The sequence below is a fragment of the Camelina sativa genome, chromosome 20 (assembly GCF_030686135.1).
Source record: "Camelina sativa cultivar CO46 ecotype springtype chromosome 20, ASM3068613v1".
Lineage (NCBI taxonomy): Eukaryota > Viridiplantae > Streptophyta > Magnoliopsida > Brassicales > Brassicaceae > Camelina > Camelina sativa.
In genome coordinates, this window is record NC_141899.1 from 10,917,784 (window position 1) to 10,931,942 (window position 14,159).

The 14,159-nt window shown below is 45.0% G+C and overlaps 2 protein-coding genes and 1 long non-coding RNA gene across 3 annotated transcripts; 2 read left to right on the plus strand and 1 right to left on the minus strand.

Moving 5' to 3' along the window:
• Positions 1-892: 892 nt before the first annotated feature.
• On the plus strand, positions 893-2,818 carry LOC147918706 (uncharacterized). Its single transcript, XM_087503654.1, has 4 exons — positions 893-1,336; positions 1,792-1,888; positions 1,962-2,254; positions 2,441-2,818. The coding sequence occupies exons 1-4, from the start codon at positions 893-895 to the stop codon at positions 2,816-2,818; spliced, it is 1,212 nt and encodes a 403-aa protein (XP_087359780.1).
• Positions 2,819-3,803: 985 nt separating this feature from the next.
• LOC147918707 (uncharacterized) lies at positions 3,804-4,115 on the plus strand. Its single transcript, XM_087503655.1, has one exon. It carries the CDS (start codon positions 3,804-3,806, stop codon positions 4,113-4,115), a length of 312 nt encoding a protein of 103 aa, XP_087359781.1.
• Positions 4,116-11,903: 7,788 nt separating this feature from the next.
• LOC104770504 (uncharacterized) lies at positions 11,904-13,623 on the minus strand. The gene is made up of 7 exons (XR_764562.3): positions 13,254-13,623; positions 13,113-13,160; positions 12,992-13,027; positions 12,676-12,893; positions 12,505-12,576; positions 12,355-12,417; positions 11,904-12,239 (listed from the first exon to the last, which is right to left on the minus strand). It is a non-coding gene; the product is annotated as an uncharacterized LOC104770504 (long non-coding RNA).
• Positions 13,624-14,159: the final 536 nt, after the last annotated feature.

The following is a 14,159-nucleotide window of genomic DNA, read 5'->3' on the forward strand; positions in this document are numbered from 1 at the left end:
GACCTGGACAAAACGACACCAAACGCACCGAAAACATCGCTCGCAAATTCGTCAAGGACTCCAAGATACTCGCCGACCAAAGTGAAGACGAGATGGAGGATCAAAATGATAATAGTCATGAAAAGCGACCACACACAGATCGCAAGCCTGATCAACGCCCTCCGACGATAAGACGAATAAACATGATAATTGGCGGACTAGCTGGATGCAATGATTCGGTCAGATCGATCAGGGATTACACCAAGAAAGCCGAAATGAAGAAATCCTGGGCAGCAAAGATCGACTCTGACAGCATGCCAATTTCTTTCGACAGCAGCGACCTTGAGGGTTTGGATTTGCCGCACAACGATCCACTGGTCGTCGAGCTCCTAATCAGCGAAAACGAAGTAACAAGAATACTGGTCGACACTAGAAGCTCAGTCAATGTCATTTTCAGAGACGTCCTGGCAAAGATGGAGGTCGGCGAAAGTGACATCATGCCAGAATGCCACTCTCTAACCGGCTTTGATGGAGATCATCTTATGTCAGTCGGCACTATCACTCTGCCAATTTTCGTGGGGGAAATAGCTAGATACTTCAGGTTCGCAGTTATTGACAAACCAACGATTTATAACGTTATCCTTGGCACCCCATGGCTCCACAAGATGAAAGCAGTTCCGTCGTCAAATTCCCGACCTCAAAAGGAGTATACACGCTGTGTGGTAACCAGCAAAGCGCAAGGGCCTGCTTCTTGATCGAGCATAAGATTCGTACCGGAAAGAAGTTATAGCAATCAAAGCAACGGGTCGGCAACGACAACACGTCGCCAACAGACGGAAAGCCGACCCCTGTCCAGCAGGGCGTTGCCGCAGTAGAGGAAGTAAATCTTGATGAGAATGATAAAAAACGATGCATGAATATCGGCACGGACATAACTTCAGCTATGCGCAACGAGTTAATACTTTTCCTCAAAACCAACATCTCGACGTTTGCATGGGGGGTGACCGATAAGAAAGGGATTGATCCAAGCGTCAAAACTCACGAACTCAATGCCGACCCAACACATAAGCCGGTCAAACAAAAGCGACGCAAGTTAGGTCCTGAACGATCACAAGCAGTAAATGACAAAGTTGAAAAGCTCCTCGGTGCCGGGTCAATCATGGAAGTAAAGTATCCCGAGTATCTAGCTAACCCGGTAGTCGTCAAAAAGAAAAACGGTAAATGGCGAGTTTGTATAGACTTAACCGACCTGAACAAAGCCTGCCCAAAGGATAGTTTCCCACTACCAAGGATCGATCAACTCGTCGAAGCAACTGCAGGCAAACAAGCTGTTAACCTTTATGGACGCCTTCTCCGGGTACAATCAGATTCTAATGCACAAGGACGACCAAGAAAAAACATCGTTCATCACAGATAGGGGGACCTATTGTTATAAGGTCATGCCCTTCGGACTAAAAAATGAAGGAGCGACGTATAAGCGACTAGTCAATAAGTTGTTCGCTGAGGACTCGGCCAGACTATGGAAGTTTATATAGACAACATGCTCGTCAAATCACAGCATGCGAAGGATCACATTACCCATCTGTGACAATGCTTTGATACCTTGAACAAATATGGAATGAAGCTGAACTCGGCCAAATGCACGTTCGGAGTCAAGTCCGGAGAGTTCCTCGGATACCTAGTATCTAGGCGAGGCATCGAGGCAAACCCAAAGCAAATCAAAGCGATCATCAACTTACCATTGCCAAAAAATGCCAGGGAAGTACATCGATTAACTGGACGAATTGCCGCTTTGAATCGTTTTATATCCAGATCAACCGACAAACACCTACATTCTACCAGCTCCTAAAAACCAAAGGGAAGTTCAAATGGACCGAAGCCTGTCACAGCGCGTTCAAGGAGTTGAAGAGTTATTTATCGACCCCCCCCCCCGATCTTAGCAAAGCCAGAGCTCGGCGAAATCCTGTTTCTTTATATCGCAGTCTCCGAATCAGCAGTCAGCGGTGTACTCGTTAAAGACGATCGAGGAGAGCAACGACCCATCTTTTACGTAAGCAAGTCCCTTGATGACGCAGAAACCCGTTACCCAACAGTCGTCACATCCGCAAGAAAGCTCCGACCTTATTTTCAATTGCACACCATCGCCGTCTTGTCTAATCAGCCATTACGATCTATACTGCACAGTCCGAACCAGTCCGGTCGATTAACAAAGTGGGCAATCGAACTCAACGAGTATGATATCGAGTATTTGACTCGTCCAGCCGCTAAGTCTCAAGTATTAGCCGACTTTCTAATCGAATTACCATTGGGAGAAGCCGAGCCAACACCCACCAATCCGTCGGATGACCGATGGACCCTACACGTGGACGGAGCATCCTCCCATCTCGGGTCCGGGTTAGAAATTTGACTAACTTCCCCAACCAGAGAAATTTTGGGACAATCTTTCCATCTCCAATTTCAGGCAACTAACAACGTCGCCGAGTACGAGGCACTGATCGCTGGGCTCAGACTTGCCAATGGAATGCAAATCAAGCGGATTCAAACTTTCTGCGATTCTCAACTCGTCGCCAACCAGTCCAGCGGTGAGTACGATACCAAGAGCGAACCTATGGCTGCCTACCTTGACGTCGTCAGGATCTTGTCCAAACATTTTGACGAGTTCGAGCTCATCAAAATCCCTAGAGGAGATATCGCCCCAGCCGATGCTTTAGCAGCACTCGCCTCAACATCAGATCCGGATCTTCGACGAATCATCCCGGTCGAAAGCATCGATACGCCAAGCATAGGAAAAACGCATGCCGAAACATGCCTCGCTCTTAACCAGCCGAATGGAATCTGAACCACCTATCGAACGATGACGTCGCGCCGACAATGCGAACCTCCCTTAGAAAACGACAAGACAGATTGGCGAGTTAAAATCCACGCATACCTCGCCGAAGGGGATGTACCAACGGACAAATGGACCAAACGACGACTGAAGGCGAAATCTGCCCACTAAACCCTGATGAAAGACCATCTACTTTGGTGGACGGCGTCAGGAACCCTTTTGCTATGCATACACGGCGACGACATAGAGCAAGTCATGATGGAGACTCACGAAGGAGCTGGAGGCAACCACTCGGGCGGCCGGGCCCTGGCACTACGAATCAAAAAGCATGGTCATTACTGGCCAACAATGATATCCGATTGTCGTCGCTAAATGCGAAAAATGCCAGCGACATGCCCCCATTATTCATCAGCCAACCGAGCTCTTGCGAGCTCGCGTAGCACCTTACCCTTTTATGCGTTGGGCAATGGACATCATCGGCTCATTGTCGACTTCCAGACAAAAACGATATATACTCGTCCTCACCGATTATTTCACCAAATGGGTCGAAGCCGAGTCTTACGCCAACATCAAAGCTAGGGATGTCTAGCTCTTCGTTTAGAAATATATAATTTGTCGCCACGGCCTCCCATACGAAATAATTACCGATAATGGGTCGCAGTTTATCTCCCTGCAATTCGAGAGTTTCTGCGCAAGATGGCGAATCAAGTTGAAAAAATAAATGCCGAGGTATCCACAAGGAAACGGACAGGCCGAGGCAACGAATAAGACTATACTCGACGGGTTAAAGAAAAGGCTGGATGCCAAGAAGGGTGCTTGGGCCGACGAACTCGACGGAGTGCTCTGGTCCTACCGAACAACCCCGAGGACGTCAACCAACCAAACCCCGTTTTCCCTAGCCTACAGAATGGAGGCAATGGCGCCCGCTAAAGTCAGCAGTACGAGTCTCCGACGAACAATGCTCGTCCAAGACACCGCGCTCAACAATTAGATGCTTATGGATAGACTCGACGAGTTGGAAGAGGAACGAGATAAGGCACTTCTGCAAATCCAGAACTATCAGCTTGCCGCAGCAAAATACTACAACAAGAAAGTCTACAATCGGCATTTCGACGAGGGAGATCTCGTCCTCCGTAAGGTCAGGGAAAATACTGCTGAGCCAAACGCCGGAAAAATGGGAGCCAATTGGGAAGGCCCATACCAAGTATCCAAGGTCGTCCATCCCGGCGTGTACGAGCTTTTGACAATGAGCTGCGAACCAGTGCCAAGGTCTTGGAATTCGATGCATCTAAAGCGCTACTACTACTAAAAAAAAAAAAAAAAAACCGAGCTCGGCTATGTTCAGCTCGTTTTTTCTATAGTTTGAACAACCATGTAATGTGAACTATAAGCGGCTTGATCCCTCCTGATCAGGGGGTACGTAGGCAGTCCCGTCTTACGGGACACAGCTGCCAATAATATAAATTTTCTTTTCTCATAAGAATGAGTCGTCCCTACTCACAAACTATTTATCATTATCCTGGCCCGGTAATGACTCAACGTTCCGACGTATTGTTTAAGCCGAGTCGCAACTCGTACAAAAGGATAAACCGACTATTACGTATTGCCCCTGGTTATACAAAGCCGAGTCGTAACTCGCACAAACGGATAAGCTGACTATTACGAGTCGCACCTAATTATATATATAAAAAAAGAAAGCCGAGTCTCAACTCGCACAAAAGAACAGGTCGCCCATCATGAATCATAGTAGATCATACAAAGGTACTATAAAGTAATAAAAAAAAAATGAAACTTTATTAAAGACAGCAACAATAGTCTGATACCAGTGTCAACCCCATTACGGCACATAAAAAAAAACAACAACATTCAATAAAGCTGTTTTCGACGAACACCATACAACCTAATCATTCAATCCCTAGGTCGTCATCGGAACGTTCGCGCCTCCTGCAACCATCTCCTCGAGGTACGCGCAGATTTCTTCCGCACGGTTACTTTCACAGAAGTAGTGCCTCGTACTCTCCAGTTGCGTAATATAACGACATAGCACGTCGATACAAACTCGGCAAGCATCAATATCTGCATGACCATTGAACGACCTTCGACCGATAACCTCCATGTCGCCCGGCTCAAGGTCGGGTATTACCACCTCTGCGAACAACGCCTCACGACGAGAGCGTTCGTCCAGCAATTGGCCCCATCTCCACCGCGGGACATAGAGCCCTTCGTCAATCAAAATCTTGAGGCACTCTACCAGCCCGTCAGTACGGTAGAAGAGGAAATAACGCTTGAACGAACGACGGATGGCAACGATGTAGGCCCTCAGCCGTTGAATGCGTGCGTGATAATAATCAAGTTTCCAACAAATCACCTCGTCAGACCTCATGGCAAGTCGTTCCCGCGCTCTTTGCAACCGCGCCGACCTTGTCGCTACTAGCATCGGAGTGGACAGAGAAGATCATTTATACAATCCAAAAGGCACAGTTTCCAAAAAAAAAGGGGAAGGGCAACCAATTAATGTCAACGAAGTCCAATGCAAATAAGTATCGAAAGTTAATAGGGCACCAACCCCGAAAATAACAAAAAAAAGAGTCGAAACAACAAAGGGAGAGCCGACCTCCGAACACGGCAGTAGGATAAGAACAGGGAGAGCCGACCTCCCGAACACGGCAACAGAGATAATTTAGGAACTTCTCAAATTAACCCGACAACAGGAGAGCTTTTGGCTCGTCCTTGGGCAGAAATTTGCTCATCCTGTTGAAAAGGCTGATCATCCTGTTGTCCTCCCTGAACGACGACCTGCCCATCCTCAACCTCAACAGAATCGTCGACCAGCACGTTTTGCTCCCCCTCCTGACCGGTGACATCGTGACCTTGCATCTCCACTTGCTCAGTACCCACGTTTTTTGCCACTAAGGCATCCTCCTCATCATCAGTACCTTCTTCCTCGTTGCTGGATTCCCCTTCCTCGCACTCATGACGAGTCTCCTCAAAATCAGGCGACCTGCTTCATTCTAGTGTTGGGAGGGGCGGCTCGAAGTGCGAGGACATATCAAAGTCACGCGCCACAATGTCAGGAACATCGATTTTTTCAACCTCCTGTCTAAGCTGGACAGCAACAGCCTCGGCCCTTTCAATAACTCTGTCAGTCAAGAGGGAAATCTGACCATCTGCAACGAGTATTTCCAGCATACGTACATCCCCGATGGCCTGATTCTAGAAACTTCGGACGGGCAGCTTCGAAGGCGTCGGCATATCTCTTGTGCTTCGACAACAACCTCTGAGCACGACCAACGAGATGGCGGTAAGCACAAACTTTAACATAATGCCCATAATCCTCTCGACAATCTTGCAGCCTCCTCGTCTCGGACTCCAACTTCGCATTCAGCTCGTCACGCGCATCTTCCGCAAGTTTCAGCTTGGAAAGAAGATTGCCTTTCTCGGCCATCAACCCGCTATACCCACGTTCGAACTTCTCATTCTGCTCTTTCAGCTTTCTGTTCGAGCCCGTGGCCGTCGCTAGTTGATCCGTGAGCCACTTGACCTTCTCAGCGGATGGATCAGGACGTTTGGCAGCAGCGGCTTCTAAATCGTGAATGTCGCGCTCATATCGGGAAACCGCCCGGTTGATCCTCGCAATCAGCTGTAGAATGATGAACGTTAAAACGGATCACAAGGACGACCAACGTAGTAGGAGGAGTGGAAAGCGGAGTTGACGACGTCCCAGTAGGTCAGCAAAGCCGAGAGGACATGTCTGGAATTTCCAAATTAAGACGTCCTATTACTGCCGAATAACTTCAACGTCTTAAAAAACAAAAAAAAAAAAAAAGAGAAAGGGGAACTCTGATGTGATCACAGGACGCGACCTCGGCCAAGAAGACCAAGACACGCCGGACGCGACCGAGACGCCTGACCAAGACGCATCGGACGCGACCAGGGCAACCTCTTCAGACGCGGCCAAGGCTCCAACAATCCTTCCCGGAGCCACCACACGTTCCAAGAGCTTAGAAAAGGCGGCGAAGCAGCGGCTCAACCTATTTGTCCGAACATTCTTCAAACGCCAGCCACCCCATGAAGACTCCGAAGGCTCAGTCCGCTTAGTCTTCACTCTTACCCAAGAGTGAAGATGGTTAAGTCGTTTAGCTAGGAAGTGTACTCTTTTTCCTCACTCCGGGTTTGTCCCAATGCGTTTACCGGAGAAGGTTTTAACGAGGCATGGAGCTAAATGCAAAACGCCTAAAGGCTAAGTTGCTTCACGCGCAAGGCCAAGGCGGTTATCTCTCTTTCCCTCTTATTTTTGGTTTAATTTTCAACTTGAGAATATTCTCTTTTGATCCTTATGTTTGTGAACGTTGGAGAGTGTTTGTGGCTAAGCGTGTTAGTCAAAAGGTGGCGATGTGTTCTCTTTGTAAAAGGGACACGTCAAAAGGACGATATGCGGATCAAGATGAATCCGCGTGTCCTTAAGCTCCTATCTAGACCTAGCTATTTAAACCCTCCTTAAGCCCTTGTTCCTCCTTAGACTTGTATAAAAATAAAACTTTTCTTCAAGAGAGATTCTTGAAACTTGTCTCACTCTTCTCTTTCTTCAATCCGGGATTGAACCTAGAGAAAATCCTAACAAGCCTCGAATCGGGTTCGACCTTGTTAGAGACCGTATCAAGAGGAGAGCCAAACCTCTTGTGTCGTCTCTCGATCCACTCGTAATTTCCCCTCACTTTGCTTCCCATCTTTCCCCTTCGCAACCTCGAGTCCTCTGCCATAAGTTCTCGAGTTCTGTACTAAATCATCTCAACTCGCCCCCACCAACGGTTCCACCGCAACCATTCGTTTGTTCGTTCCGCACCCGTACTATCCGATCGATCCGTTCGTGGCTTCTAGACGTATCTCCTAAACGGCTTGTTTGAATCCAGTCAAACTATGTTTCCCTCGTTCGTTTCTTCCCTAGATCCGAAGCCCAGAATCTGTGCCGAGGAAAGTTCTACCGTTCGAAACTTGGCCGAGAGCTCAAGCCGCAACCGTACCGCGTCCGTGCCGTGACCGCGTCCTCAGGTCACATCAAACTCTATCACCCGTAACTCGTTCAGACACTTACTCGTCGACTTTGAATTTTTCGTCCTTGACGATGAGGTGTTTCTCACAGCTGTCTTCCTCTTCGATCGAGTCGTACCCGGCCAAACGTAAGGACCTGTTGACTTGATCTTATCAACCTCAGCAGCGAAAGCAGCAGGGTAAGGGAGTAGACACCTCGGCACAGAAACTACAAAATAGCGAGAGGGAGTTAGTCATGAAAGTAAAAGAAAGAAGCACAAGAAGTTACAAAGCAAGTCGGCTACCGGGTGAAAGATTCCACCCAGAGTATAAGGGAATTGAAGGATCTTCGAGGATCCCCCGAACCACTCGCACATAGAAGTATGACCCGATCCAGTTGTAGGTTTTTCCCTTTGTCCCCTCGACGAGCACTGGCCTCCTTGAACCAACATAGTAGGTCCCAAGAGTTTTATTCTGATTTATAGCAATAAACCGGGTGAGTTCCTCAAAATGTTCGACTGAAAGTGCGATTCCCACCGAATCGGCTAAAATAGAAATGCCAACTGCGTTCCGAAAGGTCGCCATCGCGAATTGAGATATCGCCATTTTACGGTTGGCGAAGTACGACATAAGGAAAACAGGAAGAGGAAATTTGATCGTGCACTCAGAAAACAGTTTCTTTGAGAGACATATATAACCATCTAGGACATCCCAAGGGCGCTGACTCGGAGACGGAATAATGACAGGGTGGAGAGGAGAAGAAAGTCCGCCAAGCTTCAATGCATCTATAGCCGAATCAAGCTTAAGGGACGTCTGGGGAACAAACGATAAAATATGCCTCCTAGCCCCAGCGACGTGTGGGATAATCGGCAACGATCCCCGAATAACTATGCAATCCTCGGGAATGCAAGACTCGTCCAGATCCTCGGGAATGCAAGACTCGTCCAAATCCTCGTCGATTAAGGAGGGGATCTTGCAAGGGAGTTGAGACGAACTCGTCGTCGCTGCGCCAGAAAAAGCCCGACGCTGGAGCTCGACAATAAGAGAAGAATCAGAGGATGAGTCAGATCGAGGACTCGGTAATGATCTCTGAGTATCGCGGTACGGTCTGTCGCCGCCTTCAGAATCCGACGAGGTCGCTCGACGAAGATGACTTTCGGCAGAGTCGGAAGAGATGGATCCGGGGGACGCCATCAAAGATGAATAAACAAAAACAAAAAAGCGAAAATAGATGACTTAAAAGAAGAAGAGGAGGGATACCAGAAGAATCGAGAGCAGAAGATGACTCGTAGACAAGGTAGGAGAAATAAAGAGAAGAAGGCAATATTTATAGGAAGAGGCGGAAGATTCTAGAGGCGCAATCATTACAGCATGCGTTCGAACGACGGTACGACTTCCGGAACTCACGCGCACCACAACCGTACAACGTGATTTGACCTAAGACCTCGAAAAAGGAAAGAACTCACGCGCGACCTTTCACTTCCTCTAATCTCGTCCATAGTCCGACGGTCCCACAAACAGTCCTTCGCCTAAAGACTACAAACTAGAGACGAGAGGGGGGGGACTACTGTTAGGGGTAGATCCTCACCCTAACAAGAAGCCCGGCCCAGGGAAAAGTCCACAATAACTCTCCTAAGGAGGAGGGGTATTTTGGTCTTTTTGGAGGGACGAACTGACATGATTCCCTATAAAGGGTAGGCGTACGGCCTTCAAAGCGAGGATCGCGGAAAAGGCAAGAGAATTCGTCTAGCAAGTACAAGGTTTCAACCCGTCCAGCAAGAGTCGACGAGCTAGCAGCTCGTCCTTTATTCTCGTCTATTCTTGTAACTCGTCTAGGTTGTGTTGTAACCCGTCTTTTGTGCCTCGGCACCGATTGAATAGAAGAGAACTTCGACCTCCTTTTTACCGAACTAAAATACTCTAATCGTAACTGATTTGGGCATCAACAATCAGGCTCGAAGGCTAAGGGAACTTGTGGGGAAATGATACCATTCGGGGAAAGACGAGCTTACAATCACCAGTGAGAGGTATATAACTATAAATCTTAAGCTTTTTTTTCACGAGACAAGAATGTTGTTGAATTATGAAATGTTTTTGTGTCCTGTCACAGGTTTGAACACCGAGAGGAAAACAGGAAAGACTGCTTGAGAACTCTTTACGGTTTGATAGAGGAATCTGCGAAAGCAAACAAGATTGCTGAGGACATAAGAACATCATATGTAAAACAGAGACTCCAAGCCAATCCAGCTTTTATGCAGAAACTACAAGCGAAGATGATAAGGTCTAAAGAATCAGATGCCATCAACGCCTGAAAAAACCTTTTCCCGTGAGCGCCTTTCTTCTTGTCTCACCAGATAATCTATAGGATCGTCTCTTTTTTGGCAATCAATTGATCCAGTACGGTTTCGGATCCATGAAGAATCTTTGATGGTAGCTCCTGTTTTAAAGGGTATTATTCAATGAAGGTTTTTAATGGATTTAAAGTATTAGTAGATTTAGGAGTCCAATGATTTTGTAAATGAATTGAACGTGGATTTGAATATCATTAGTGGATTTGAAAAGCAGTCAAAGAACAGATGTGATAGAGATTCTAGTGGAGCTTGACAAAACACACAAGATGGAGTCACACCCCCGTTCCAGTGTGCCATTCTATCTCCCGTGGATAAACTGTTATGAGCAGCAAGCCAAAGGATGAAAGAAAACTTTGGTGTAGCTCCATGGAACCAGATTGTTTTATGCCACTGTTTCACTTGCCCCACTTGCCGGATTAGCTGCCAAGTTTCCTTCGACGAGAATGATGGTCTGTATTTACCATTTTTGTTCCTCCACTTTGCCACATCATCTTTTGCACTAGGTCCCCTGCGTCTCACTTTCTCCAGTCCCGTAGTTGTGGTTTCCTTTATTGACCAAAACGAGCCATTGCGAATGAGTTGTCTTTGAATCCAGCTTACCCACAATGAGTTCTTCTTCGACACAACACGCCATATGAGCTTGAAGCAGCTCACTTTATTAACCTCATGAATCGATTGTACACCCAGCCACCCTTCCTCCTTTGGTTTACAAACGTCAGACCAACATATCTTTGCTTTTCGAGGATTAAGGTCAGGTCCCGACCAAAGGAACGCCGAGCAGAGCTTTTCAATCTCCTTTACACAAGCACTTGGTAGCCAATTTTCTTCTAGTTTATCCAATCAAATTCAGCAGGCAGCAGCTCCTTTAGCGTTCCTCTATCTCGCGTAATCTGTCCATTGGTAATTTTTTTAAAAAAAACATGAAGAAACAAACTGATGAAACAAGAAAGAGATAAACCTGAGAAAGTCTCTTAATCAATATAACGACGATGACGAGACGACGACGATGAAGAGACGACGACGACAACGATGATGACGAGCCGACGACGACGACAATGATGACGAGCCGACGACGATGACAATGATGAAGACGAAGACGACGACGACGAAATCACCAATGTTATCGATTTTATTGGGAGAGATATACTCATAAAAAGTATGAGAGAGATGAAATACTTAAAAAATTGTTAGGATTGTGTTTGTTCATGTTTTGGATGTAAAATAAAATCTGAAGTGAAACAAAATCTATTGGAAATAGAATAACAATGATTTTACAAGTGCTTTAAAATCATCAAACAAATATTCAATCCAATAACAGCAGATTTTATTGTATTTTTTAAAAATACCTAATTGAATAACTCTGGATTTTGAAATACACCAAACTCCATTAAAATACAAGGTTGAATAACACCCCTTTAGTTTATCTCATGAAGACATGAACCTTGGTTGTGCTGTTGGTGTTGATTAGGGGCCATGAGACCTAGTCAATGCTTTCTTAGAATTATGCATCTCTTCGAAGATTAAAGGTTTCGATATGGGATTTGGATATGTTTACTCTGGTTCAGAATGAAAATGACTAAAGAAAAAAAAAAATTTAGTATAATTCTTGTTTGGGGTTTTTCATTAGATGTTTATTCTGAATTATTAATCATCTGTTCATCAAACTAACATTCTATAGTGCCTTGTCCAACAAATTAACAGTTTAACTGAAGATGGAATTGGAAAGAAATAGTATTTCTTTTTATATACAAGAACAACACAATATATGCTTACACAGTACTAAAATAAAGCGATATATACATAACGATAATACGAAAGTAAAATGGTCCAATGTTCTGTTTTTTTTTCCCAACGAAGACGAATGAAATCTCTAAACCTCCACCACAACCACCGCAACCGCCGCCCCCACAACCTCCGCCACCGGTAGTGTTTGCCGAATTGGGTTTTTTGTTTTTGAAAAAGGTGTTTTCCGAATTGGATTTGTTCTTGGAAACTCCATCGGCGCAAGAGAATAACATAGCCGAGAGGACACAACAGCCTCATCGTCAACCAGCCTGTGATGAAGAGAAGTTGTTATGCTGCCCACAATGACTACAACACGATATAGACAAGACACAAACTAAAGGGAAAAGACATTTGAACAGTTGTCCATATAAGAAGGAAAGTTACCTTGGTATGTCGGTGTTGTCTACCGACGACAACACATTAGCAATGTCAGCGACCTCAGCCGACCTGCAATGTGGAGATGTTGGTAAGATTTCATCAACAAACCAAACTAACGATCACGAGTTGATAGACATATAACTGATGGACATGTACCTGGGCATTCTGATCTGGTCCACCATATGAGAAACCATAGTAGAAGGACCTGTTTCTGTTTCGTTAAGAGATCTGCAACAAGAAGATTTGTTGGTTCTTGATTCAGATGGGCCTTCCGGATGTGATCCGTTAGACGAATGTCCACAAATGACAAATGGTGGACATATATACCTTGGCTGTTGGATTTGGTTGTCTACCAATGGAGGAACAACATTCCTCGTCCTTGCTACTTCATCAGACTTGTGCGAGTGAAAAGAAACAACGAAGGATAACAATAAGGATGGTTTGATGGGTGGACAAGAACAAAGAAAGTTGGATCTGGTCCATATAAGTCTTTAGGAGTGGACCAGAACCTTTGCTCTTGATTAATGTCCTCCGCCTCAGAAGCACTGCAAGGTGGACAAAATATGTGTTACATAACAGCGAAGTTGGCCCAAAACTCTGGTCTACCAAAACCTTAGAGTCAAATCAAGTAAGTAGACATTACCTGGGTTTTTGCCTCTTGTCCATCGGAGCAGTTGATCTGTAGAATAAGAAAGTGTTTTCTGTCAAAAGCCATATAACGCATAACAAAAAGACGAGTTTAAGTTGTTGGGCAACTGCTTTACCTATGAACAGTTCCGGCGTTAACGGCAAGATCTAAGTCAGACTCCCCACTGAAACGAATTAAAGGTATGTTAAAGAGTGAGCAGACAACAACACAAAGGAACAACACGACGGAAAAAGGGGGAGATAGTTTCCTTCCATACCAAGCGGGATGATTTTGAACCCCGGAAGTAGTCTCGGGGGGGTTTGGCTGTGTCGGCAGGCAGAGGCAAAGCCGGGGGATTACCTAGTAGTAGTGTCTGGATTAAGAAATTCATCTCTCACTGCCTCTTAATCGCTTCCTTAAATCGATTCGACGGCGGCTATCAGCAAACACAAAGTTGCGACGGGGTTTTCAGAGAAGATGAAAAGTCGATGAACTTTCGGGTTTCAGAGAAGAGAATAATGAGAGGAGAGAGAGACGGCTTCAAAATTAGAACAACAATCCATTGTTTCTCAGAATCGTTGCATTACCCAATGAAACAAACAATTAACTGCACTTGTAATTTTATGTCACCTCCCAAAAAATGTCATATTTTTTTTGTTTTTTCTTAAATTAAAATCCTTAATTTTCGAAGTCGATGGAAGAAGGGCATAATGGTATTCTTACCTTCGTTTTGTGGCAGGCCGGAAAAGACATAGTCGAAAATGACATTGGTGAGAAACTTTGACACTGTTTATGGTATAATTGGCTAATTTACACGTTCCTTTAGTAATAAATAATAACTAAATTAGGATTTGCGGTGTATCGCGGGGCAAAATTATTTATAATTAAAATATTTAAATTATAAGTTGTATTTTTGGTTAAATATATTATAATTATATAATAATTGTTAAATAAACCAAATAATACCGTAATATAATTTGTTTTTACATAATATTAATTTAATCAATTTAATTTGATATGTCTATTCTCTGATATCGACAATGTTAACAAAATAGTGAAATGATATTTTACCCATGTAACACCAAATTAATGATATTTTTAATTTATATAAATATCGATAAAAACCGTCTCGCTATATAACCCCGTCCCGAGATATTTTAACTCACACTATATCATCTTAATT

What these genes read in the sequence shown, in the direction of transcription:
- LOC147918707 (XM_087503655.1), top strand. Translation starts at nt 3,804, where the DNA reads ATGGATAGACTCGACGAGTTGGAAGAGGAACGAGATAAGGCACTTCTG.
- LOC147918706 (XM_087503654.1), top strand. Translation starts at nt 893, where the DNA reads ATGAATATCGGCACGGACATAACTTCAGCTATGCGCAACGAGTTAATA. An exon ending in TTTATGGACGCCTTCTCCGG is followed by an intron (nt 1,337 to 1,791) that starts GTACAATCAGAT and finishes TTTTATATCCAG; the next exon opens with ATCAACCGACAAACACCTAC. An exon ending in CGCGTTCAAGGAGTTGAAGA is followed by an intron (nt 1,889 to 1,961) that starts GTTATTTATCGA and finishes TTTATATCGCAG; the next exon opens with TCTCCGAATCAGCAGTCAGC.